The sequence below is a fragment of the Sordaria macrospora genome, chromosome 1 (genome assembly GCF_033870435.1).
Source record: "Sordaria macrospora chromosome 1, complete sequence".
In the NCBI taxonomy this organism is placed as follows: Eukaryota; Fungi; Ascomycota; class Sordariomycetes; order Sordariales; family Sordariaceae; genus Sordaria; species Sordaria macrospora.
The window spans coordinates 772174-794595 of NC_089371.1; the positions used below are offsets into that span (position 1 = coordinate 772174).

Here is a 22422-nt window from a genome sequence, read left to right on the forward strand (position 1 = left end):
TATCACACTTCCCTTGCCTCCCACCTTTCCTCAACCTTCTCATTCACACTCACTGTCTCGTATTGTCCCCTTATTCAATATTTATCTTTGCACGTAAAGCAAACCGTTGGTGCTCGACTTCATGCGTCAAGAGTCATGACCTGACCTCGATGAAAAGATTGTCTGAAAGAAACCAGACAAGTAAGCTACAAGCGAGGTACATGAATCGAGCTCAATTCAGAAAGAGCACTGCACGTAAACAAGAAAAATTTCCGGGCGCAAAAAGCCCGGAAATAGGAAGGAACAAGGAACGTGGTTAAGAGGAGGAAGTGGAAGGGGAAGAAGAAGAAAGAGGGAAAGCATGATACAGGAAGTATTGGTAGAACCTTAAGAAGGGGAGGAGCGCCCCGGAGAAAAGGGAAGAGAAGGAAAAAAAACAAATTAGTAGAGGAGGAAAAAAGCACATTCCCGTCCGGGTCGCGCTTGCCCTCTTTAACTGACGAGAAATTCGAATCGACTTTTTTTTTTTTACCTCAGTCAGTCATCACCGTCATCACTCACGCTTCTTGTAAGGAGGCCAACTGGTTGTAATGAGAAACGAACGCAGGCAAAGAATCCGTAAGTTCTGGGAGCCTCAGTGTATGTAGGCTGAGTGAATTGTCCCCTTCTACTTGCCCCGTGGTTGACACTCCTCTCTGACACTCCTCTCTATGGGAACAGAAGTAAGGTAAATAAAGCGAGTTGGTTGGACGGTGTATCGCTCTTACTATATCTAATCTGTGTTGGTGATGTTGCCGACCGGTATATCCAGCTGGTTGGATTGATGTTGTCACCAATCGCTGGACTGCTCGTAGGATCATCTGCGCTGTGGTCAAGATACACAATTGTCATCATATGCAACTGTCATGTAGGTTGAGAAGACTACATGGTGACAGAGCAATTGACTAGTCTAGACTGAAGAAACATGTTGCTTTGGAAGGAATCATGGTTGTCAATAGATTCGAGTATAAATCGCCACTGTTAATATCGGATGAGAAGTTACGGTGCGCGAGGTAGTAGTTCACCATCTCTAGCCATTGACATCCTGAACATTCACCATCCATCTCACACTTTAATGAATGTTTGGACGAAAAGTTAGGGTAAATACTTCAATTTCCCATGGTAAAAACCCAGAAAACCTGACACTGATATGTGATATATATCCAAAAAAAAATCCAAAAGAAATAAGTGTAAGAGATCATAAGAGAAAAATCCACATTCGCTCATCCTCATGTCATCCATCCATCCATCCATCCATCGTACTTCATTTCAATAATATCCGTACAATTTTGCTTTTTCCCTTCCATATCCATCCCAAACCTTTTTCCATACCCCCAAAAAGTCAAATGACTATGACTTAGAGCTTGGAAGCAGGCAACGAGTTACCAGCGCTGGTGATCTCGTTGTAGAGGAGCGAGGTCAAGAAGTCGGCATAGTCCTCGCCGGTAACCTGGGTGGCGAAGTACTGAGCGGCAAGCTTGAACTTGTTGCCCTGGGGAGCCTTGGCGGCGAGCTCGTCGGTCTGCTCCTTGAGGAGCTTGAGGGCGTAGCCCTTGTCGACGCGCTTGCCCTCGGCGGTGGTGACGCCGTGCTTGACCCACTGCCAGAGCTGGGAGCGAGAGACCTCGGCGGTGGCGGCATCCTCCCTGTTTTTTGTTAGTCTCATGATTAAGAGTCAAGGCGGGATATAAGGAAGAGATACGTACATGAGGTAGTTGATGGGGACGCAACCGACACCACGGATCCAGGCCTCCATGTAGCCGAGACCAATGTTGAGGTTCTTGCGGATACCCTCCTCGGTGATGGAGCCGGGGACGTTCATGTTGAGCAGATCCTGCTGGCCAATCTGGACGTCCTCACGGCGGTTGAAGAGCTGGTTGGGGGTAGGCATGTGCTTGTTGAAGACCTCAAGGGCGATGCTGGCAAGGGCGGGGTGAGCAACCCAGGTACCGTCGTGGCCGGCGCGGGCCTCGCGGAGCTTGTCGGCGCGGACACCCTCCATGGCCTTGTCGTTGGCGGCCTTATCGTCCTTGATGGGGATCTGAGCAGCCATGCCACCCATGGCGTGAACGCCGCGCTTGTGGCAGGTCTGGATGAGGAGCTTGACGTAGGCGTCCATGAAGGGGACGGTCATGGTGACGCAAGAGCGGTCGGGGAGGACGAAAGAGGAGTGGTTGCGGAACTTCTTGATGGTGGAGAAGATGTAATCCCAACGGCCGCAGTTGAGACCGGAGGAGTGCTCACGGAGCTCGTAGATGATCTCGTCCATCTCGAAGGCAGCGAGGATGGTCTCAATCAGGACGGTACCACGGATGGTGCCGCGGGGAATGCCAATGTAGTCCTGGGCGAGGTTGAAGGCGTCGTTCCAGAGACGGGCCTCAAGGTGAGACTCCATCTTGGGAAGGTAGAAGTAGGGGCCGAAGCCGCGCTTGATGAGCTCCTTGGCGTTGTGGAAGAAGTAGAGACCGAAGTCGAAGAGGGAACCGCTGACGGGCTCGCCGTCAATGGTGATGTGCTTCTCCTCAAGGTGCCAGCCACGGGGGCGGACGATGAGGGTGGGGAGAGTCCTGTCGGTGCGGAGCTTGTACTCCTTCTGGCCCTGCTTGAAGTCGATCTGGCGACGGATGGCGTCGTAGAGGTTCACTTGGCCGTTGACCATGTTGGCCCAGGTAGGGGCGCTGGAGTCCTCGAAGTCGGCCATGTAGGTGTAGACATCGGAGTTAAGGGCGTTGACGACCATCTTGCGGTCGGTGGGGCCGGTGATCTCAACGCGACGGTCGATGAGACCGGGAGCGGGAGGCGCACCCTTCCATGTGGGGTTCTCACGGATGTGCTTGGTCTCGGGGAGGAAGTCGGGAAGGACACCGCGGTCGATCTCGGCCTGGCGGATCTTGCGGCGCTCGAGGAGGTTCTTGCGGGTCTGGTTGAAGGAACGGTGGAGGAGGGCGACGAAGGAGAGAGCCTGGGGAGTCAGGATCTTCCTCTGGTGCTCCTCAATGGGGCCGAGGATGGTAACGCCCTGGAGAAGAGTCTCGACGGAAGCCATTGTGATGTGTGTGGTGGGTATTATTCTAAAGGAGAATGCTAATGGAATGAGATCGTTCTTTGAGAAAAAGGTGAAGAAGTCAGCAATGAGGTTCACAGCAGAAAGTTAATAAGTGACGTCTGAAGCAAACATACAAACTAAGAAATCCCGTGCTACCGAAAAGTGCCGAGGATGTGAAGAGAGGATGATGTTTGGTTGGATGACGGAATGCCGGGGTGGAGGAGGGGCAGGCAGATGGATGGAGTATGGACAGGAACAAAGACAGTGAAGAGAGAAAAGGGAAGGGGGAAAGAGTTTGTTTATGTCTTTGAGTTAATAGGAGTCTCGTGAAGAGAAGATCCAATTGCTCTTCAATCCACTTCTCGGCTTGAGTCACTCACCTGGGCAACTCGGTTTCTGGAACCAATTGATGTCTGTTGAGCAAGTCAATCACTCAGTGTCTCGATGGAGCAAGGGGACGGGTCTAACGAAGCATGACGAAAAGAACCGGGGACATGCATCTTGTTCGATGGCTCGGCAACAGCACCAGCACCAGCGCGTGGACTTTTAGACTGAGTGCTTGATGGAGCCCTTGGCGGGGTTGTGTTATCGGCTGTTACCAGTATCTTACCTCTTTTGCTGTTCTTACCAACTGGCATCTGGAGATACCTGCTTCGGGTCAGTCTCCCATGTGGCTCTTCGCGGTTTGTCCCGGTCTACGATGATACCTTGGCTGTTTCTTTTAACAAAGAATGGCAAATCGATGTTCAACTTGAACCATTTGTTCATGCCAGCCGGTGACTGTGACTGCACTGTTTGCTGGCGGCCGGGCCTGGGGTAACATGCTGTCCATGCTGTACGGGAGCCACATCTGTTACCGGTGTAAGTCGTGTCTCCATTGTTCTCTCCATACTTTCTCCATGTCTTGTTGTCCTGCCTCCACACTTCGCGGAAAGGCGGCATTCGCGGAGAAGCGTTGAAGGCGGGGGTTGTTGTCACTCAGATTCTCTATCAATTACTGCTTCAGTGTCATCTTGTTATCTGTCCTTTTCATCTCAGTTAGACATTGAATCTGAGCTTAAAAACGAAGCCATCCTCATGTCAAGACGAGGCCTGTCATCCAAACTTACAAAGGATCAAAGCTGTGTATGTAATGTCAGGGTAATCGACCTTTGACATGTGACGGCTAACCGTACATTTCCCATTGCAGGCTGTGAGGTCATCGGTACGAAATGAGGTACCCCGGTACCTTACGGCCAACCCCGCCATGTGAGTGAGAGGGTCCGCCGCCACTCACCCACAACTTGGGGGAGGACTACGGCGGCTTGCAGTCACTCTTTAACTCGGTAGTTGTCCGACGCCTCAACTTTATCGCTTTTCAAACTCTAATAAGATTTGTCTTTCTCTCTTCATCACCAACAAACAACGGAAGTTCGGGACTGAAGTTACATTCAACGACACTCTGCTTTTTTGGTCAATCATTCCAATAAAACATCCGGCTCCGATATCGTTATGATTGACAACAATCAACAGGTCAGCTGACAAGATAAATTCCAGCTTTCTCCCACTTCCTCCTTCCAGGTTCCCCTGTTTGCTCGAGACCTGTTCCCAAAGTCTCCCTCGCTTCGCTTTCTTCTCCAAAACTTTCTCTTGGCTTTGGAGATGCTTGTTCCGTCCACCGTTCCGCCCTTGTCGTTGCAACTTCCCCAGGCCCGGCGACCTGCCCCGCCATCCATCCGGGGGAGGAGTGGCACTGCCATACAGCAGCCAAGAGTGCCACTCAAACTGGCTGGCCACTGGGAACTGACTCTGTGACAAACCACTGGACGAAACCGACGAACGGGAATCCGTCCCCATGTTTTGGGTTTGTCTCCGATCTGCCGGCGCAGAGCCGAGGTCGACTCCTTTCGGGTGTGGGGAGAACAGGGTTCATGGACACTTTACCGACTCTTTCCGATCCACGTCGTTTGTGTCTACACGTACCTAGTCGCAAAAGTTCGCGACTTCGACTTACACGAGCCAAAAGCGAACATCTAAACAAAGCAAAAAAGACGGAGACGAGAACAAGTCACAAGGAACGGAATTACGTGACTCAAATTCCAGTCCAGGTCGCAGACCGTCCTCGGAGTCCTGACCGTGACACCCAAAGAGGAATGGTCACCTCTGTATGTATGGAATTGGAATCCCAAACCATGACGACCAAAAAACTTCCCCAGGCCCGAACGAGGTCCATATCTCGATACGGGGTACAGTTAAATTTGACAAGGTCTGGCCAAGCTTGCCTCTCGCCTGCCAGGAACATCGTACCTTTCAAGGTTCTCTCCAATCGCGAGGTGGTGATCACCTGCGATCATCACGAAAAAGGCAAATACTTGTCCAATCTTGAGCCTTCACCGTAGTCCGTGGCAAGCAGAGACAAGTTATCGACGAGAAGAGAACAAATCGTCTGATATGAGTTCGGCTTGGTATCGCAGTCAACCGGAAATACGAGGATCTTCCGGGCACAGATTTATTACCGGGCTGGACGCTATCGTCTTAAAATCCGGTATCTCCTCGATACGTACGCCTTTCGCACCGAACTCAGACAAGTGTCGGCAACGGAGATGAACCGGCCATAAATCATGGGATGCTAGATGCAACGTCCGGCTCGGGAGCCGGCTATATTGGCCATGTCCGTTAGGCTCCGAACCCGGAAGTCTGATATCAGCCGTTGCGAACGCAGGAAAGTCCGCCGGAAAACGGTATCGTAACCAAGATCCAAACTCCGGCCGGTCCGGACGCGGGAGGCGGGAGGCTCCACATTTACCGAATTTGTTACGTACCCTTTGCCGGCATCGCCAACCTCGCCGGTTTCCTGAACTCACCGACCTCACCTTGCTCATCAACTCCGTCCAATTTGTTAACCATTGCCCGTTCATAAAGGTGACGCGCTGCGCTCACAATTCCCAAGTTCAGTTTGTCCACAGGTAACCTTGCGTGAAAGCCCACATCCAAGCTCTCACACGTACAACTACAGGCAATGTACTTCGGAATGCACTGCACTACGCTGCACTTATCGCCGTGCCAGAGTCGCGTGGCAGATTGCATACGCAGTACGCGGCGGCACATAAGGTACGATGAGGCATCTGTAGTCCGATTTCTCATAAGGGACCTACAGTTCTATGTAGGTACTCACTGCAGAGCCAGGGCTCTCGGGCCTCTACCGGTAAGTTTCTAAAAGCTAGTGCCGGCTGCATAAAAACTTCTCGAGACGGAAGGCAAGGGAATGAATGGTGATGAAAACAGCGTGGGAGGAAGAAGAAGAAGAAGAAGAAGAAGAAGAAGAAGAAGAAGAAGAAGAAGAAGAAGAAGAAGAAGAAGAAGAAGAAGAAGAAGAAGAAGAAGAAGAAGAGTGGTACAAGATAACCAAAACCAACCCACACAGAGGGAAGAAACATGGTGAGAAATAGACCTAGCCAGTGATCCAGCGTCTGAGCTGAGAACCAAGGTGATACCAAGACCACGCAGGCAAGCAGGCAAGTACACTTTAAACTTCAGAACGAATCATCTCAAAACCTTCTTGTAAAAACCCTTTTACAAAGCCCTGAAGAAGTACCTATTCTAGGCACGGAATAACAGACAAATTGAACGACAGACCTCATTTCCACCCTCAAAGTCTCGAGCTTTGCTTCGCGATGAGGTATGTAGACAACCTCCTTCTCTTCTCAAAATCCCCTCACAATCTCTTTCTCTCCTCAAGATTTTCTCAAAGGTCTCTTCAAAGCCCTGAGGGTCTATTCACCTTCATCTCGCTCTCGGAGCTTTTTCAACATTTACCTCTTCAACTTTTCATCATAACCGTCTTACCGGTATCTCACCTTGGAATTCTTCCTTGGGTGACAATATGAGAATACTCCAACGACCTGAACAGGGCTTTGGGATCGGACGGATTTATCCCATCCCATCTATCCCTGCCATCTCTGCCATCCCATCTACACCTACCCCGGACGTCCGTCGCCAGACTTGGAACAGACTTGCTAAGACAACAGGAACAACGGGAACAAAAGGAGAAGTAAACAAACTGATAAGGAAGTCCCAGCAATGGTACCTATGATCGGACATGCCATGCCTAGCCTTCAGTTAACTACCTTTGGTTGTTTTGCCGGTAGGTATTGCGGAACACTCACCTCACCCAGGTGTTGCGATGCAAGGGAGGATTGAAAAAAAGGGATTAAATTATTTGAAGCTCTTGTATGCGTCGGTATCATACCAGGAAGCATATAACTGAGACCAACTCAACAAGCTGTTACCTACCTATAGCAAAGCAATCAGGACCATGGAATGTAAACTGTGTGTACTTCAAAATGGTATCATTGAGCTCTTCATTCTACAAAGAATTATACAAAGTCATCATCACACAACACAACACCCCCACATCCATCCTTACCCCCCTCTTTCTTCCTCCTTCTCAAATGGCAGTAGTCACTTAACCCTTATAAGGCTTGGGACCAACCATCAACTCGGGCTTCACCAGGGTATCAAACTCCTCCTCCGTCAACGCCTTGAGCTCAAGAGCAGACTGCTTGAGCGTAAGACCCTTCTTGTGCGCGTTCTTGGCGACCTTGGACGCCATATCGTAGCCAATCTTGGGGTTGAGGCAGGTAACCAGCATGAGAGACTCCTTCATGATGCTGGCAATCTTCTCCTCGTTGGCGGCGAGGCCGTGAACGAGGTTCTTCTCGAAAGAGCGCATGCCGTCGGCAAGGAGACGGACAGAGTGCAAGAAGTTGCGGATGATCAGGGGCTTGTAAACGTTGAGCTCGAACTGGCCGTTCATGCCGCCGATGGTGGCAGCAACGTGGTTGCCCATGACCTGGGCGCAGACCATGGTGAGGGCCTCGCACTGCGTGGGGTTGACCTTGCCGGGCATAATGGACGAGCCGGGCTCGTTCTCGGGCAGGTTGAGCTCGCCGAGGCCGCAGCGGGGGCCGGAGCCGAGGTAGCGGATGTCCTGGGCGATCTTGGTGAGCGAGGTGGCGAGGGTGTTAAGGGCGCCGTGGGCGTGGACGAGCGCGTCGTGGGCGGCGAGCGCCTCGAACTTGTTGGGGGCGGTCTTGAACTCGGTGCCAGTCATCTTGGTGACCTCCTCGGCGATGGCCTCAGCGAAGCCCTCGAAGGTGTTGATGCCGGTGCCGACGGCGGTGCCGCCCTGGGCGAGCAGGCGGAGGTCGGGGAGGGAGTCCTCAACGCGCTTGATGCCGAAGTCGAGCTGGGCGACGTAGCCGGAGAACTCCTGGGCAAGAGTCAAGGGGGTGGCGTCCTGCAAGTGGGTGCGGCCGATCTTGATGATCTTCTTGGCCTCGAACTCGTCAACCTTGGCCTGGAGGGCGGCGCGGAGGGACTTGAGAGCGGGAAGGAGCTCGTGCTCAACCTCGAGGACGGCGGCGATGTGCATGACGGTGGGGAAGGTGTCGTTGGAGGAAGCGGAGCGGTTGACGTGGTCGTTGGGGTGGACGGGCTTCTTGGAGCCCATGGTGCCGCCGAGGATCTCAATGGCACGGTTGGAGATGACCTCGTTGGCGTTCATGTTGGACTGGGTGCCGGAACCGGTCTGCCAGACGACGAGGGGGAAGTGGTCGAGGAGCTTGAGGTCGGCAACCTCCTTGGCGGCCTGCTGGATGGCCTCGCCGATCTTGGGGTCTGTTTGTTTGCAAAAAGGTCAGCGTTCTGCGCATAGCTTCCAGAGCTTCCAGAGCTTGCCCTGAGGGGAGGGGATTCAAGTACCAAGGCCGTAGCGCACATTGACGGCGGCGGCAGCGCCCTTGAGGATACCGAAAGCCTTGACGATGGGAGGAGGCATGCGGTCCTGGGGCTGGTTGATCTTGAAGTTGCTCAGAGAGCGCTGGGTCTGGGCGCCCCAGTACTTGTCGGACTCGACCTCGATCTCGCCGAAGGCATCGGTCTCGATTCTGGTGTTCTTGGCCATGGCGGAGGAGCTGGAGAAGTAACGGGCAGAGGTCTTGGAAGCAGCAGAGAAGCTGACGGCGGCGACCTTGGAGGAGTTGGCGACATTTGAAGCAATGCGGGCGGTGCCAGAGAGGCATGTGCTAGCAACGGCAGCAGCAGCCCGAGGCTTGGCCAGGCGGCCGGCAGTGCGCATCGATCGAAGCATGGTTACTAATACTCTTTTGGGAGAGAGCAAGGTACGTGTGTAAGCGAGTGTTGCTCGTATGCGTATGGCTAGCACCGTTCGGAAGGTGTGGTGGTGCGGAAAGCTTGGTGATAGCGGGGTTAATGTTGGAGAGAGTGCGACTTGTGGGCAGATCAGATGATGATGGTGAGGGGAGATGATCGATACTGCACTCGGTAGTACGGGTAGTTGCAACAACAGGTGTGTGTGTGACTACCTACTCTTTACTACTGCAGCTAGGTATACGATACTCGGGGGTATTGAAGAAGAAGAGGAAGCGGAAAGGTGACGTTGACGATGGTGATGATGATGATGGGTATGGGTATGGGTATCAAGAGAAAGTAAACAACATACAGATATGAATAGAAATTAAAGGATATTATACGCACCAGAAAAGGTCACAGACACAGCTTCAGAGGAAGGGGGAGGATGGGGAGGCTTGAGATATTATAAAAAGTTCAGGAACAACAGGAAATCACGGAAATTCACGCGTTCGCGCATATAAAAAGCACTCATCCATCCATGGACCACTCATGGAATATGGAACCAAAAGGATGCCCGGTCGGGAACCCCCATGAACCCTAGAACTGCAAATGGTTCCCGTCCCGCCGCGCCGTCCACCACCACAGCGCCAGCAACAGTTGAGGAGGTCGCGGTACGTCCATCTGAGAGCTTCCATTTTTTTCTGCCGTGTCGTCACCCTTTTGCGCGAACCCTTGCCCGCTTCTTGTCATTGATTGAGAGACCTGGGAAGCCCGAGCTGGCCGCACCAGTCCCGCCATCCCGCCATGTTCCGCTGGCTGCCGCCTCCTGTGCCCCTCTCGCGGCCCCCAGACGCGGCAGCAGCGGTCTGCGCCCACTATAAATCCCAGAAAGCCCGCAACCCGCTGGTCCGGTAGCTCCGGCCGGGCCACCCCGGTTCCTGCCTGGTGGTACCCAACACCGCCCAATCGGGTCCCGTTCAACGCGATACAGCAGCAGAACAGTTGGCATTGACCAGTCTGACCAACAAACCACCAATAGCTGTCATCGAAAATGTTTTGTTGACTACCGGCTGATGTCTGAAGATGAAAACCTCTGAAATTTATTAGACCTTTCTTTTCTTTTGGTTCTATCAACCACTGTTGACTGTTAGACAAGATACATGAATATTACAAACTTCTAACACCTTAAGCTACTTTAATAGAACAGCTGAAGACCAGAGTTAAAAGATAAAGTATTTCCTTGTTCCCATTTCCATCTCCATCTCGATGTCCTCCTGCATGTCGTCTTCCTCAACGACAGCGACTCGCGGCTTCCAATGAGCCAATCTCGTCAAGCGGAACCACTCATAAAGTGGATCTTCTTCATCCCCACCATAGCCGCCAAATGCCAAGATTACGTAGGGAAAGACGGAAGCCATCTTCGGATCTGTCGCTTGTCTTGGACTTCTTGTTCCTGCCTCCCATGAAACACCACCCCCTTTTTGAGTAAACAAACAACTTTCATACCCCTGCCCATCATCTTTGTGACAGACAGACGGACTGTTCCTCACCCATTTTGACAAGGACTAATATCCCGTATCCATTCGCAATCCCCAAAACTCCAGAGGATCTTCCTCTCATCCAATCCTAGTCCAACAAGGTGCCCGATAACTCCGTTTACACCAAAGGCCAACATGATAAAAGCCAACAAACAACAAGAGTATAAGGTAGGCAGGCAAAAGTGCAATGCCCTCCAGAAAGGCATCATAGCAGCTTTTGAGCTTTTGTTAGGCGCAGCAGACCGTCAATATCGAATGTGAGCAATAATGGCGAAAGATAAGTCCGCCTAGATCAATCAAGAGTTGAGCGTCTTGATCATCATCCGCATCTTGGTCTTGTCGGTGATAAGAAGCCCGCGGTTGCGGAACTCCACGCTGATCGCATCAACAACCTTGAGGAAGCTGCTAGCTGCTCCCTTCTCCTGCGTGAAGCGTGCAATGCTGAGGTGGGTTCGCTGGTTACGCTTGCCATGCTCAATCACCATCATGATCTCAATCGCAAACGAGACCTCCTTGACGTTGTGCGCTGGACATCGAACAAAAATAAACGTTAGCATATCCATGTCTCCACATAACTCTGATACAGGACACCAGACGAGAATAACTTACCATTCTGGGCGTCCACCCGAGCAAAGATGATGTTGCGTTCCTTATCGACCTCGACATCCTTGATGCCGAACTGGCGCCACTCCCTGAGCAGGATCGCCACCTCTTGCCGAGCCCGCCGTCTAGGCATGGAAAAGCACAGGAGTCGCGTAGCAGGCTTGACCCGGAACAGCCGGGCAAGCCAGTTCTGATGAACCTCAATTTGACGGCCACCCCCTTCGCTCTCACCCCAGCTCTGCGTGGTCGCACCGCTGACCACTCTCGACTCGCTCTTGCTGGATTTGTGCTTCTTCCCACCGCTGCCTTTGTCGGCGCTGATATCAAAAGTCGATTCTGCGTTCAGTGTCAGTAAGTCACACTCTTCACATACATGCATATAGGTCATTCTTACCAGTCGGCGATGAGTTCTCACTCTTGGATCCCTTCCAGAATGCGAAGCTGAAGGCCTTCTTCTTGTTCGGGTACGGTCCTGGTCTAGCACTAGACTCTGACTCAAGTCCGTCCAGTTGCTGGTGAATATCAGAGATGGGTGTGCTATCGTTGTGAACCGCGGTCGTATCGGCTGTGTTGGCAAAGCTCGTGTTCTCTCTGGACCGTCTGAACCAAGATGGGACACGCTTCTTGGCTGGAGCACCGGCATGGGCAGTGTTATCGCCAACATCATGGTCTTCCTGCTGTGTTCCCGGTGGGCAGTTCTCCTTGTAATCAGGAGAAATAGTCGACAATGCCGTCTTGCGGTAGTTGCTTTCAGCAGGCGCCGCTGATGTCTGCTTGGAGACCTTACGGACCTTGAGTGGCTCCGGCATAGGAACAGGGCCTGTCGCGGGAGAGTTGACCACACGAATAGTGTTTTCAGCTCTAGTCAAGTAGTCCAGCGCTTGGTTGTGCTCAGCCGGTGATGGTGTGTCAGGAGAGGCCCACCTGGTGGAAGCATTGCGCGTCCAGTCCTCAGACGCCGTCTCATAGATGGACGGAAGTTGTCGGGGATCCCTACCAGCAGGTGTCGTGTAGGCAGGCTCCGAGACGATACGACGGTCTGGGACAACAGTTTGCGAGGCAGGATTGCCTAAAGAAAGTCGCTCTATCCTCAAGGGAGCTGGATGGGCGTTAACCCCATAGGTCTGAGTTGCAACCGGAGAAACTTCGATAGATGGGATCGGAGGAAGAGGCCGGTTGACCCACGACTGGTTGACGGCTTGTTGATCGGAAGATGGTGCGGTCGGCGACTCTGGCTGTGGAGAGGGCGAAGATGTACCGAGAGAGAGAGAAAATGGGCTGTTCTCACGAGACCCGCTAACAGCAACACTAGATTCGGACCCGACAAGAGAGCTACGGAATGCTTCATCGCAGTCCATCGCAATTCTATAGCCGAGCTGCTGCAGTTCCTTGTCCCAGATGAGCGTCGCATCTCTCGATCTCAAAGTGTTGTTGGCAGAGTGGGCATCCGAGCCCTTTTGCTTCAGCTGCTGTCGACAGGAGTCGCGTCTATCAACCACGCTGCTACCAGCTACACTGCTCGAAGCAGCGCGCACATTCTCGCGAACCCGTGCCTGGAGACGATCTCTCGCACGAATGCTGGAAAAGTCAACACCCCTTCTGGATCGGTTGTTTGCCCGCACGCGAGGTGTGCCATTAAGACTCCTAAGTGAACCCATGGATCCCATGGAAGATCGCAAGCGCCCTGTGGTATTTGTGCGTTGAGAGTTCATCCTAGTGCGCCTGCGGAATGAACCGCCAAAAGATGTATAGGAGTTGTACGAATGGGCAATGTTCGACGTGCTGGACCGGGTGCCTCGCTCGGAGGGATGGCGGTGGACAGTGATTCTTGCGTGGCTCGCTTCTGAAGAGCAATTGCGCAAGACCTGTGACGCTCTGTAAGGATCATAGCTCCTGACAGTGCCGGAATCATTAACTTCGGCGACGTTGGAAATGACGGTGAACTTGGAAATGCTCCTTCCATGACCATTTCTAGAGGGCTGTGTGAATTCGCAGGTGGAAATGCGCTTTCCCCAGTTAGGGGGCTTCAAGTGGTGGAAGTCGCTCTTCGAAATGGGAATGTCGTTGTTATAGTTCTCGAGTTGATTTCTTCTGTGACGATAGAGGAGCCAGTAAAACACCTTTTGGTCGTTTGGTCTGTTGCGCAAGGTTAGAATAAAGGCGGAATAAAGACTAGACAGAAGATGCTTAGACTTACTTCTCCTTGCCAAGCTTCTCTTTGATCTGGGCCTCTGAAAGGGAATGCCACATGGACTTGAGCTGTCTGAGGATCTGGGGATCAACTTCCTTCTCTGGGATGGGACCAATGTCTGCGTTCCTCAAGACGTCCTGCGGTTGACCATCGCTCTGCTGATAATCGTCGACATAGTCGTACTTCTTGATGAGGGGATGCCTCCACATCTGCTTCATGGTAATGCGCTGCAATGGGTTGACGACCAAGATCTTCCGGACAAGGTCCTTAGCCTCTCGGGAGAGATTACTTGGCATCTTGTAATGGCCTCTTCTGGCCTTTTGGAGCATGATGTCCATGTTGGTGTCATCGAAGGGGAGACGGCCAGCCAACATGGCAAACAAGATACATCCCATGGCCCAGATGTCCACGGCTGAGCCCTTGTAGGGTTGGTGCTTAAGTAGCTCCGGGGCGGCATAATGAGGACTGCCGCAAGCAGTTTTGAGGTGGTGGGATGGCTCCTGGTGCAGGGCTGCCATGCCAAAGTCGGCAATCTTGATTTGGCCATCTGCCTTGAGCAAGATGTTCTCGGGCTTCAGGTCGCGATGGCAGATGTTGAAGCTGTGACAATACTCGAGAGCGCTCATCATTTGCCGATAATAGAATATCGCTTCCTCTTCGCCGAGGCAGCCGTTCCAGTTGATGAAGTCGAATAGGTCACCCTTTTCGACATACTCCGTGACGAGGTAACTGGATCAGATGTTAGTTAGGTTGATTACCAAGAACTGGACATAGCAGTGTGTCTTACATGTCCTGCCTGTTCTCCCAGATGTCATGCAGCTTGATAATGTTGGGATGTTGGATCAGCTTGAGGATAGCAACCTCTCTCTCGATGGCGAGGGGCATTCGGCGAACCCCGTCGGCGCCTGTGCTTGACTTGCGGTAGTCGACCCGTTCCAAGTTCACCATACTCGTAGCTTGAGTAACATGGGCGGTGCTCTTGGCTACAATCTTGATCGCGACCAGCTGATGGGTGGTGCGATGGCGCGCAAGGCGAACGCTGGCAGAGGCACCCTTTCCTAGTTGCTTGCCCAACTGCCACGGGCCGATATGGGTCTTTTGAAGGCGGGTGCTGGACGCATTGGAGGAGACATTGGAGAACTGTGATACACGGCGCGCATCGTGTATTTCTTGGTTGTTCATTTGCTGAAGGGAGGAAGGGTAACGGAGGCGGCTCATGGAGGGGACATCCGGTACAGCAACTGGAGAAGGGATGGTTACGATATGGTGCTGAACCATAGGGATGTCGGTAAAGATGGGAGTGGCAGATTTGCTGCGGGTTGTCTTCCATGACTTGGAGTTGGCGTCGAATTTGGGTCGCGAGCTGGTTTGCATGGCGGCGATGTTTGCCCTGTTAGTCGCGTCGCCGAGGGGTTGGCGGACGGAAACACGGGAGCCCGTTCGTTGATCCATAATCGCAGAATAGAATCAGCGTGGCATGGAAGGATAGTAGAACCCCGCCAGTGTCGGTGGAGGACGACCGAGGACAATGAAGCGATCAAGTCGCGACGGGCGGCTGTAGATGCTTAGTACGATCGCGACTTTTGTCTCTGCGAAGGAAGAAGGTACCTTAGCTAGGTAGGTACAGACGGCGACAGACAACAGGAAAGAGCAACGTCGAGCTGGCGATGCCAAGGAGGCAACAGGGTAGGAAGAAGAAGGAGAGACACGAGCAACAAGATGGGAAATCCCGATACGAATTGAGTTGAACCCAATGGGATGGTTTGCGCAAGTGAAAGTGCAAGAATTGGAAGATGTCGAGGACGCGGGTTGGAGTATCGAGAGTCGAGACCAAAAGGTGAGGAGAAGGTGAGGAAAATGTGAAGAGCCGGACGAGAAAGGTGGAGGCGGAAGACCTGAGGCTGCGGGTGGCACTTCAGATTTGGGTCGGGACGACTTGACCGGTACTTCAGAATTGCAGTGACGGGACTGGAAATTTTGGCCTTGACGGACCGGAACAGCTGTGGTAATTTTCGGGTTTTGTTTTGGCGTGGCCAACCGATGTTTGAGGTCCGCCGGGTGGACGTCCTTGGAATGGAAGGTGCGATCTCCCCGGCAACCGCCTACCCTTGACTGCCCACGACGACAGTCCGGCCGGCGCCATTCCAGTGACATCAGACGAACAACAACACAATGGGAACTAGTAGGCAAGCAATCCCGCAACCTGCATGTCCTGATGCTACCAGTCTAGAGTGTCCCAGAACAACAGTTGATAGGTGTGAGGTGTTCTTGCGTTGTCGGCCTCTGTTCCACTTATTCCCATCATGACCGTCAGTGTGCCAGACACTCCCTCGTAGAATTGAATTACCATTACCTTTTACTCTTGCAACCAGTGAAATCAAATGCTCTGAGTGCCTGTCAGCAGGGAAAATAATCTGTGGCATCGGGTATTTTGCTTATACACAACTAGTGGTGTTTATCAGCACGGTGATTCCCAAGAGCCAAAGGCGGTTTGGGACAGGCAGTGGACTTGCACATACAAAAGGGAAGCCGCCTAAGGACAAAGCGATTTTCACGAAAGAAAACCTGTAAAAAGAATGATGCTGTAAGATATAAACCAGTGCTACTTAGAGATAAAAAGCAGCTTTTATTGCATAGTGTTCGGTTGACGTCCGTCGAGGCCATTCAAACTCCGTTGAAGGTGAGTGGAATGCATCATGCCAGCCATGACGTTGACTTGCCATAAACTTCAGAGTTATCAGTTCCTTCCCAAGCTTTGTCAAATGTTATAAGCTCCATCGAAATGTGTGGTAGAGAAACCCTTAATGAGCTTGGAGAGGAGATAAAGCGAGGCAACTGGGAAGACGACCTCAATGGCATATTATGGATGCGAGGAATGGATAAGCACAAATATGAGTCAACAGCACGTCGTGGAAAAGGGCGCGTCTCCGAAGAGGAATAAAGGCTTTAGGCAATGTTCAAGAAAAAATAGGACAACGGGAAGAGCTGATATTTCAGAAAACATCGCTTCTCATGTGGTAGTCGTGATCAATGACATAAAGTCAGCAAGTTTGAGCTGTACAGAAAATTGACTAAAGCGCCAAGCCACAAATGCACAAGGGCCTCGAAGCTTGGACAAAAACAGGCCAGCCAAGGTACAGATGCATAAGATGCATAACTTTCGAGCAAACGGGCAGCAACACACGGGCCATCCCCACCTCGTGACCTGGCGACCCGCACCCGTCTCTTCCTCTCTCCACTGCAGCAACAGCCCATTCAGGAAACTCCATTAACCAACGCGCCTTGTCGCGTTTCTTGACTCGTTCAACCTCCTTCAAACGACATCCGGTCTTTGTATCTATCGACGTCTTCGTCTGATTCCTCTGCACCACCATCGCTTATAGCTTTGGTTCCTGTGCAAATTTTTACCCATCCTACTATTCCAGTGTCTCCATACCATCGATTCTAATTCAGTCTCGCCTCAGACCTGTCTCAGGTGTCCAGGTCCAGGTCCAGATCCAGCATTGACAAGGTCTTGATTCCGGCCTCCAAATCGCTGGAATATGCCCTGAGTTCACACAAGAGACTCCTTTGCCAGCCTCTCCAACAGGAATCGCCGACTCTCGCCCACATCGTACATTCCCACAAGCATGGCGTCCCGGCCTGTGTCTTTCCCCGCCTCGGGACAGCCAAATCCAACAGATGACGAGATGTTCAGCAACTTCAACCTCAGAGGAGGAGATGGCTCACATAATGTTAACGGCAGCAGGCTACAAGCCCGATCACGGAGGAGAAGGGATTCTACAGCATCGGCATCACCTCAGCCAAATGGCCAAGGCAGTTCCGAATTCCAGCCTGGTGCCATTGTTCGCGTCAAACTCAAGGACTTCGTCACCTACAACGAGGCCGAGTTTTTCCTTGGTCCGAGTTTGAACATGGTCATTGGGCCCAACGGCACCGGCAAGAGCTCGCTTGTCTGTGCTATTTGCTTGGGACTAGGCTTCCCTTCCAACGTCTTGGGCCGCGCCACTGCTTACGGAGAGTATGTGAAGCACGGACAGGACGAAGCTACTATTGAGGTGGAACTCCAAGGGGAATCCGGAGAAGACAACTACGTTGTCGGTCTTCTTATCACCCGAGAGACTAACAGCCGCGATTTCACCATCAACGGTAGGAAAGCCACTCACAAGGAGGTGCACCGACTGATGAGTAGGCTACGCATCCAAATCGACAATCTGTGCCAATTCTTGCCCCAGGAAAAGGTGGCCGAGTTTGCTGGCCTCACTCCGGTCGAGCTGCTGGAGAAGACTCTGCAAGCCGCCGCACCGGAAGAAATGATCGCATGGCAGAGCGAACTGAAAGACCACTACAAAGTCCAAGCAGAAGCCCAGCGCAGTGCCGACGAGGGCGGCAAGGAGATCAAGAGACTGGAAGAGCGACAAGCAGCTCTGCAGGCAGATGTCGAGAGGCTTCGGGAAAAAGAACAGTACGAGGCCGCCATTGCCAAACTCCAAAAGCTGAAGCTTGTGGTCGCCTACAACGAGGCTCGTGAACAATTTTCCGTGGAAAAGCAGAAGAAGAAGGATGCGGAACGCCGTCTAAAACGACTCCAGCGAGATTCTGCTCCATCCTTGGAGGCGGTGAATAAAAAGCAGGAATACGTGGAGGGGGTTAAAGCCGCTGTCGGAACCAGGACAGCTAGGCTCAGAGACGCCGAAAAAAATGCCGACAATGCTGTCAGAGGAATTGAGGCGGCCGAGAGCAAAGTCAGGAACCTCGCTGGTCAGCTTGAAGCGGAGCAAGGCGCGTTTGCTGCCAGAAGACAAGAAGTTGGCAAGATCCGTAGGAGAATCACGGAATTGGAAGCCAAGTACGCACAAAACCCTAGGGAATTTGATCCAGCCGAATGGAACAGGCGGATTGTAAGTGGTAATTCCCTGACGGCAGCAAAACGACCTGGTTAATGTGCTGACACTCAACAGCGAGAGCAAGAGCATAAGATTCGCGATAAGGATCAGGAACTCGCGGAACTAAATGAAAAGTGGGCGACCGTAAAAATTCAAGGGAAAGAAAACCAGAAGACAGTGCGGACGGCCCAGGCGAAAATCGACGCTCTCGATTCCCACCAAGGCCAGTTACTCAGCTACCTGCAACAGATCAACCGCGACGCTGCCCAGGCTTGGGAATGGCTCCAGGAGCCTGAGAACCAGAAGCTTTTTGAGAAGGAGGTATTCGGGCCCCCAATGCTGACCTGCTCTGTCAAGGAACCTCGTTATTCCGACCTTATACAAGCATTTCTGCAGGATAGTGATTTTTTGTGTTTCACGGCACAGACCAAAAATGATCACAGTACGCTCAGCACTCAGTTGTATGACGTTAAGGGGCTTTCCGTCAATATTCGCACCTGTTTTGCCGACATCAACTCGTTCAGGCGGCCTACATCGCAGGAAGAACTCAACGCGCTCGGTCTTGACGGATTCGCCATTGACTATCTTGATGGTCCAGACCCAGTACTGGCCATGTTGTGCGCCGAGAAGAGACTTAACAGCACTGCAGTTGGACTTGCCGATATTTCGGAAGAACAATACAACAGCATCATTTCGGACGGCCGCATCCGCTACTTTGCCGGCGGAAAGCAATTCTACACAAGCACCCGCCGTGTAGAATATGGCGCTAATGCCGTCTCAACTCGCGTTCAGCAGGTCCGTGGCGGCAAGTTTTGGAAAGACACGCCGGTGGATGACTCCGTGAAGAGGGAGTTGCAGCGTCAGATGGTTGAAGCTGTCGGCCAGCTCCAAGAATTGAAACAGGAAAATACCAGATTGGTAGAGCTCATGGATGCGTTGCGTGCAGAGGTCGCAAAGATGAGGGATGATGTTGTACGTTACTCGGCTTGTAATTCCCTGGATCCAAATCACTGACACCCACAACAGGAGCAAGTACGAGCCCAGAAAAACGAGCTACAAAGGGAACACAGTATATGGCAAGCTCTCCCCGACAAGATCGGTAGGTTTTCTATGACCCTAACTGTGCATACGTCAGTCATGTTAACCTTACTCCTAGAATCGGAGAAGAGGTCCGAGCAGGACAAGATACAGGAGCTTGTTGAGGCTCGGCGCCAGATGGCCGATCTCCAAAAGCAGCACGATCGCGCTGTTCTCCAAATGGCCGAAGCCGTTCTACAGCATCAGGCGAAACTTTCAAACATCCGAGAGGCTTATCAGGCGCTCCAGGAGGCAAAGGTGCTTCTTATCGAAGCCCAGTCGGACTTTGAAGTGCTGAAGGACAAGAACGTCGAGATAATCAAGAACCTCAAGGATGAGGAAGAAGCCTTGGCGGAAATCACACAGCAAATGGCCCAGATACGTCAGTGGGCCATCGATGCGAAGGCGGCCGCCGAAGATGCTCTCACCGACGAGGAAAGGAGAGAGGGGGAGTACTCTGCTCTGGCGAAGGCCACGACTCTAGAGCAGGTTGAGAGTGATCTTAGGGCGCAGGAGACCTTGGCAGAAGGCATCGAGGCTAACAATCCCCATGCGCTGAGAGAATACCAGGACTGGGCCCAGAAAATCGAGCGCCAGAAAGCCATCCATGATCGCTGCACAGCGCAGCTCGCCGACGTCAACGCCAAAATTGAAACCATCAGGAGCCAGTGGGAGCCCAGGCTCGATGAGCTTGTCAGCAGGATCAACGATGCGTTCTCGTACAACTTTGAACAAATCAGCTGCGCGGGAGAAGTTGGCGTCCATAAGGACGAGGATTTCGACAAGTGGGCCATCGAAATCAAGGTCCGCTTCAGGTACGTTTCCCCTTCTACTGCCTCCTTTCTCTCTCTCCTCCCACAGCTGCTAACCCTTTTCCACCCTACAGAGCTGGCGAAGCCCTCCAACGTCTCGATCAACACCGTCAATCCGGCGGCGAGCGCGCCGTTTCCACGATCTTCTATCTCATGTCCCTGCAATCCATGGCCCAAGCCCCCTTCCGCGTCGTCGACGAGATCAACCAGGGTATGGACCCCCGCAACGAGCGCATGGTGCACGAGCGCATGGTCGAGATCGCCTGCCGCGAGCATACATCCCAATACTTCCTCATCACACCCAAGCTGCTGTCCGGGCTCAGGTACGATAAGCGCATGAGGGTGCATACCATCATCTCTGGCGAGCACGTCGACCCCCAGGGAACAGTCAAGATGAACTTTAGCAAGTTCGCGGAGATCCAGAGGGGGTTGTTGAACAGGACGATTCCGTTTGCGAGCCAGATGGTGAGGGAGGAGTCCTCGCAGGTTTCTTCCACGGTGGATGCTTCGCAGGCTTAGACTTAGACTTGCGATAGGAAGCTTGGGGGGCTGGCTGGTCGAAAAAGGTTGAGGGTTCATGATTGGGTAGGTGGCTTTTCTTGGGGTTGCTATCTTGGAGTTCGGAGAGGTTTGTACAGGTGGTTGTTTCGTCCAGTTGGTCATTGGTGTCGATTCATCGATTCGAGATCTATTAACCGTTGCATGCTCCCGTGTTGCTCATCGCTTCCATGTTGAAGACTACCTTTAGCACATATGTACCGCAGAATTTCCTGTCGTTGATTTTCAGGGTTTCAAGCCTTAACTCTCGATCGGGTGCCTTAAGGGAAGGGATTTCGCTGAGATTTGTCACAACCCCGAAAATCAACGCCAGGAAATTCTGCGGTATGTCGCTGCTAATGGACATCGACACCCCTTTTCAAGAGTCACTCGACATGAGTACCGTCTGGTGGTTATCTACCTGCCTACCTACCTACCTTTTACCTACTGCTGTCCCTTTACCATACTCGCCTAGGCCACGCCACCAGTCTCTCCTGAGTCCCGAGTCCCGTCATGGTCATTGTACTTGTCACGGCGCTGGTGGACCACTACACCACTAGGCTATGTTCCAAAAGGATACAAGTAACCGAAGCTGGCAGTTCGGTCACTCAAGTGGTCTTATATAGTTTGTCTCGGAAGAGGCACCTGAGTGCATTCCGTGACACTTCCTTGCTCGCCTCGCCTCGCCTTGCAGGGCCAAGTGATGTTGACATCTTTCGTCACCTAGAGATATTGTCAAGTGTTCCGACTGGATGGATGTCTTCGAGACATTTTCCTGTCATCATCCCTAAAAGTTTCTAGAAAGCTTCTGGAAAGGTTTTCTGAAACAGGCAATGTCGCTCGTCCTCGGCTCACTTACAAAAACTTTCGCTGGCTCATGATTGGCTCAGTCTTGTGTCCCTTGATATCAACGTCACAGATTTTGATATCATGTGAGCACTTTCTAGTGGCGCTTGCTTGCTGAGCTAGGTACTGTAAGTTACCCTTCGAAGCTTCTCCCATAGCGAGCGAAACTTCCCAGAAGGACCCTTCGTGGATGACTAGGTACAGTAGGAATCATGTATATACTTCGTGGGAGTCTGCATAAGGGTGTGAGTTTTGAGGGACATTTGTTGTCGAGTTGCGTCCCTATATTCCAAGGACGCCAAGTATTTTGCTGGAAACTCGTGCACGCTGTCGGCGAGTCCGTTCCCAAGAACAAGCCAAGAAGAAGACAAGAGAAAATCTCGAGGCTTCAGCTGATGACTGATAAGATTATTTTTTTTGCCAGTGAAGTAGACTTCCCGTCGTGTTGTCCGTACACGTGTAGAACAATGGGTGCGCCCATAGGCTGTTGACAAACAGCGGAATCGCCCTCTCGGGCACTGGACCTTCTCCGGTGACTCCAGTCCAAGCTAGCCAAGCAGTGTCCAAGCATCACTTTCGCTGTATGGTCTGCACAATGATGTCTCGAAAGAGCAGGTGGAATAAATTCCGTCATATCCACAAATTAATTCCACAATTTCATTTGCTTTCAACTGCCCGTTGGGTGTTGAAAAGCGAGTGATAACCATGATCCCTCTTCGTATCAGATAGAGGGATA

The 22422-nt window shown here is 52.2% G+C and overlaps 4 protein-coding genes across 4 annotated transcripts; 1 reads left to right on the forward strand and 3 right to left on the reverse strand.

The window, feature by feature from the left end:
• Positions 1–968: 968 nt before the first annotated feature.
• Positions 969–3119, reverse strand: SMAC4_05223 (uncharacterized protein). Its single transcript, XM_003346976.2, has 2 exons — positions 1725–3119; positions 969–1664 (listed from the first exon to the last, which is right to left on the reverse strand). The coding sequence occupies exons 1-2, from the start codon at positions 3062–3064 to the stop codon at positions 1376–1378; spliced, it is 1629 nt and encodes a 542-aa protein (XP_003347024.1). The 5' UTR covers positions 3065–3119; the 3' UTR covers positions 969–1375.
• A 4200-nt stretch (positions 3120–7319) lies between these two features.
• On the reverse strand, positions 7320–9680 carry SMAC4_05224 (uncharacterized protein). Its single transcript, XM_003346977.2, has 3 exons — positions 9602–9680; positions 8807–9207; positions 7320–8722 (listed from the first exon to the last, which is right to left on the reverse strand). Exons 2-3 carry the CDS (start codon positions 9192–9194, stop codon positions 7509–7511), a joined length of 1602 nt encoding a protein of 533 aa, XP_003347025.1. The 5' UTR covers positions 9195–9207; positions 9602–9680; the 3' UTR covers positions 7320–7508.
• A 1350-nt stretch (positions 9681–11030) lies between these two features.
• On the reverse strand, positions 11031–14980 carry SMAC4_05225 (uncharacterized protein; the record flags this gene model as incomplete). Its single annotated transcript, XM_003346978.2, has 5 exons — positions 11031–11260; positions 11344–11673; positions 11732–13473; positions 13535–14257; positions 14316–14980. The coding sequence occupies 5 exons, from the start codon at positions 14978–14980 to the stop codon at positions 11031–11033; spliced, it is 3690 nt and encodes a 1229-aa protein (XP_003347026.2).
• A 1794-nt stretch (positions 14981–16774) lies between these two features.
• SMAC4_05226 (uncharacterized protein) lies at positions 16775–21138 on the forward strand. Its single transcript, XM_003346979.2, has 5 exons — positions 16775–18429; positions 18490–19386; positions 19441–19513; positions 19571–20306; positions 20378–21138. Exons 1-5 carry the CDS (start codon positions 17158–17160, stop codon positions 20820–20822), a joined length of 3423 nt encoding a protein of 1140 aa, XP_003347027.1. The 5' UTR covers positions 16775–17157; the 3' UTR covers positions 20823–21138.
• The last annotated feature ends 1284 nt before the right edge of the window (positions 21139–22422 follow it).

Coding starts and splice junctions, on each gene's coding strand:
- SMAC4_05223 (XM_003346976.2), bottom strand. CDS start 3,064: ATGGCTTCCGTCGAGACTCTTCTCCAGGGCGTTACCATCCTCGGCCCC. Junction 1,665..1,724: donor GTCCCCATCAACTACCTCAT/GTACGTATCTCT, acceptor AACAAAAAACAG/GGAGGATGCCGCCACCGCCG.
- SMAC4_05224 (XM_003346977.2), bottom strand. CDS start 9,194: ATGCTTCGATCGATGCGCACTGCCGGCCGCCTGGCCAAGCCTCGGGCT. Junction 8,723..8,806: donor CAATGTGCGCTACGGCCTTG/GTACTTGAATCC, acceptor GCAAACAAACAG/ACCCCAAGATCGGCGAGGCC.
- SMAC4_05226 (XM_003346979.2), top strand. CDS start 17,158: ATGGCGTCCCGGCCTGTGTCTTTCCCCGCCTCGGGACAGCCAAATCCA. Junction 19,387..19,440: donor CAAAGATGAGGGATGATGTT/GTACGTTACTCG, acceptor CACCCACAACAG/GAGCAAGTACGAGCCCAGAA. Junction 20,307..20,377: donor GAAATCAAGGTCCGCTTCAG/GTACGTTTCCCC, acceptor TCCACCCTACAG/AGCTGGCGAAGCCCTCCAAC.